This window comes from Orbilia oligospora (assembly GCF_000225545.1).
Source record: "Orbilia oligospora ATCC 24927 unplaced genomic scaffold scaffold00197, whole genome shotgun sequence".
NCBI classification, from domain to species: Eukaryota; Fungi; Ascomycota; class Orbiliomycetes; order Orbiliales; family Orbiliaceae; genus Orbilia; species Orbilia oligospora.
In genome coordinates, this window is record NW_011645754.1 from 1 (window position 1) to 3,770 (window position 3,770).

General features: G+C 45.1%; 1 protein-coding gene across 1 annotated transcript; it reads right to left on the reverse strand.

The window, feature by feature from the left end:
- Positions 1 to 2,307: 2,307 nt before the first annotated feature.
- Positions 2,308 to 3,277, reverse strand: AOL_s00197g1 (uncharacterized protein; the record flags this gene model as incomplete). The annotated part of the gene is made up of 2 exons (XM_011128802.1): positions 2,308 to 2,316; positions 2,402 to 3,277. 2 exons carry the CDS (start codon positions 3,275 to 3,277, stop codon positions 2,308 to 2,310), a joined length of 885 nt encoding a protein of 294 aa, XP_011127104.1.
- Between the last annotated feature and the right edge of the window lie 493 nt (positions 3,278 to 3,770).

A 3,770-nucleotide genomic window follows, 5' to 3' on the forward strand; every position in this document is an offset into this window, starting at 1 on the left:
AAAAAAAAAGGTTTTAAGAGCACACCCTCTCAGCTAGATCCTAGTTTATCGGACACGGCGGAAAGTCTTGTTTTGCATGAAAAATAAGGCTTTTTTCCCTTTTCTCTTTGCTTTCACGTAGACAGAAGGTCTTTTCGATCTAGACATTCGGTTTACGCATATTTTCCCTCCCAGAAAATTGGCTGCAGCTGAATGCGCGCTGACTATGTAGACTAGCCCGGCCAGGCTGTTCTGCAAGTTACATACCTAACTTACATACATACATACATACATAGATCTTAGACAAAGAAAGGCAGAAAGGAGGGAGGGAAAAAATGAGAGATTGAAATCGATTCCAGATAATGCACATATGTAATGTAAGTACTTACATCGTATGTACGCCGCCTGCGGCCCCAACCTCAAAAAGACAGGCAAAAAGAGCCCCCCCCCGCTCGTATTTTCGTTTGCTCGGGGAGAATATCCAGGTACTGTGAGAAGTCCAAGGAAGCATGTCTGCATATATGGGGTGGTTTATGTACCCCTCATTTTTCTTGAGAACTTTCCCAGGGAAAACTTGCAGCAAACTCCACTGTCATGTCGCGAAAGGGAGCAAGGGAAAAGGGCCTCACTTTTTCTTTGGGGAAATACCTCTGATGGCCCTTTTTTTGGCTGGTGGTGTTAGTCGCTGGTATGTATGAACGCATGTATCGTGCAGGTGTGTGGTATATTACCCCCACAGTTAGGTACCTACTTGCAGTATTTCCAAAGATGCATGAAAGTGGACCCCACACGTTCTTTTTTTTTGGTTTTCTTATCCCACGTCCGTCCGCGAAAGCAGGTGCTAGACCGACAAGGAGTAGCTATTAATATTTGGGCAAGGTTGAGATTTACATAGTATGTACTGTGTGGAGGTTATACATATTTTACTTGGCTTCGGCGTCTCTGGAAACCCAACTTAAGGCTAGTTGGGAATTAACAAGAAAAAAACAAAAAGAGAGACAGAGAAAACGAGGAAATTCGGAAGCCTCCGGGTTTCCCGAGGAGAAACAGAGATAAAAATCGGATGACAAGCAAGCCTTTTTCACTAGAGGATCGTGATTTTAAGATGAAACAGTTCGGGCATGATGGCGTGACGATTGTTAATCTGAATGGTTGGTTGTTTCTGTTGGTTGGTGCTAGCTAGCTAGCTAAGTAACTCCTAAGCTTTTCGTTCTAGATGCTAGTACCGTGACGGTATACACCCTCAGCTTCGAATCGCATTCCGAAGGAGAAAGCCGCCGCCGCGGGAGCTAGTTGACAGTCCTTCATGTCCTTTAGTATATATTTTTCAACAAAAATTTATATTATAAAAAAAGTGATCAAAAAAATTTGGACGCCTAACATGCGCATGCTGAACCAATACCCGGCGCAATTGAGGAAGAAGAAAAAAAGGTTACAGGAGAAGAAAAGAAGACACGAAAATCTTGGAGAAAATCGGGAAGGAGAGATTGCTAAGAATACATAATAAAAAAAAGGCTCACAATTGCTATCATCATCATCACCCAAACAGAAGCGCCATCATGTAGAACAAATCTTTGTAGGGATAATTCGCAATTTTGGGGGTTTCAAAAGGAAAGCACGAATAAAAACGAAGAGTCCGCCATCCCACCCAATAGTTAATTTTATCATTTTAAAAAGAAAAGAAGAATACATGTTTAGAAGGAAAGAAGATGAAGGAGAAGCGTGGATCGTGTTGGAATTCCTCCGAAATGGAGGGGAAAAAAAAAAAAAAGTTCTTCCCTGTATTTTTTCTGTCAAGGGGAAGTATCAATCGTTCGGGAAAGATAGTTCTTTTGGTGTTCCTGCCGTAATACCTAACAAATAGTTGGTTGTTTTGTTTTTCGTTCGCGTATAACATACATTCGTAGAAGGGAATGAGGGAAAGGATAGTGGGGTGATGATCTCAAGTCTCTGACCCTGTTTCTCAGAGCGGTATGGTGTGATTTAAAGTGTCCGTGGGGGATGAATTCGCGGGGTAGGTGAACTTGGTACCTGATGGAAAGGTTGTCGTGAATAGCCGGGGAAGAGAACGAATGTGACTGGCATCTCATATACTCGCCACAATGGTCGTTCTTGATGATGGCTCGATCCCATCCCCGGTGGCTCCTAGGTTAACCTCGGCGAGCGCGCGAACACTTATCGGTATGATGTTCGAGGTGTGCGTATATATAAGTATCTATGTTGTGTGTAAACTTAGGGTCAAGCCGGAGTTTGTAATGGTTGTATTCGTTCTGTAGGGCCGTTCCGTAATTTCTCTCGTGGTATGCCTGTGCGGTTCGTAATGACCATCTACATGTGCTACAAAGTTTGTCAGACCCGAACGTTAGCACGTGGATAATATATCACTATGTTAAGCTATTTTCAACGTTTTGACGACACTTACTTGTTGTTGCATCGGCGGTGGCATAGCTGAATAGTTATATATCTGATTCATATCGTATTGTATTTGCCCATCCTGTGTATATGTGTTTCCCTGAGGATTCTGCTGGTAGTGGGCATAGTTTGGATCTTGGGTATCGAGAGGTGCCATCCCATATTGCTGAGAAGGCATACCGGACGGATGTCCCGGAGGGTGTGGTGCTTGGGAACCTCCTTGCGGTGGCATCATATTTTGATGGTTTTGAGGAATTGATGCCGTAGGAACTTGCTGCTGTGGAGCTGCATGATGGCTGCTGGCTGAAGCAGCGCTACTAGCAGCACCGGTGCCGCCAGCTGTAGACCTCTTAGTATGTGAAGTCGCCTCTTCCCTCGGGACGATATCTATTAAAAAGTCGTACATGTCGCTTTTGGCTAAAGCATTGGCTATATCGGATCTTTGCAGGGTTCTTCTCTTATTCTCTTCTGCATGTATCCAGGCTCGCATCGTTACTTCCGTGATAAACATGTCACACCCTTTGGCAAAAAGAATCGGCGCCTCGGCCGATATCATCTTTACCTCAGGATCCGCCTTCATAACTTTTTTTATTCTGGCGAGGGGCAATTGGTGGGATTTGTAGTCGTGGTCTTCGCTTTCGAGAGATACGATCGAGTGTTCCCAGTAAGTGGATAGGATGTCCTTGTAGGTGCCCTGTAGACCCTGCGATACATTGGTGAAGGGACCTGTGTAAATGCCAACCTGTGGTTGCACACCTGAAGCAACAATCGCCGCAGACGCACCATAATGGCCGCCATTAGTCAAATCATAGGTCGGCTGGGGTTGCTGGGGCGGTTGTGCTGCTTGCTGCTGCTGGTGAGGGTGATGCTGGTTGATGTGCTGCATATTTTGCGGATGATGATGTTGAGAATACGACGGATCCATTGCAGGGCTCGTGAATCAAACGGGATTCCAGAGCAGTATCCCGAGAGTTAAGTAGCGAAGGAGGATGATTTTGATTGGAGATACTTCTTTCAATTGAGCCAGCAAAGCTTCGACAAGTCTGTCGCGTTTAAACGTTTGCGCCTCTGTATCTGAGTCGCGAGGTGAACGGAAGACGATTACTGGATAGAATTTCAATTGGCGAACCAATAAATTCAGCAGGCACCGCTCGCTTATAAACAGCTGCTGGAAACACCACCGTCAAAGAATGGGAGTAAGTCGGAGTAAGCTAAAAAGAAAAAAGAAAAGACCTAAAAAGCAATAAAGGTTAGAGAAGACCAAATGGAAGGCCGAGTGGCGTGGACAAGCAGGATATTTTTGCACCCTCCTACGTGGGTACAGAACCAGGGTACATAGCAGACGAAGCAGCCCAGCGGAAGGGATTGGGAGAAAAGGG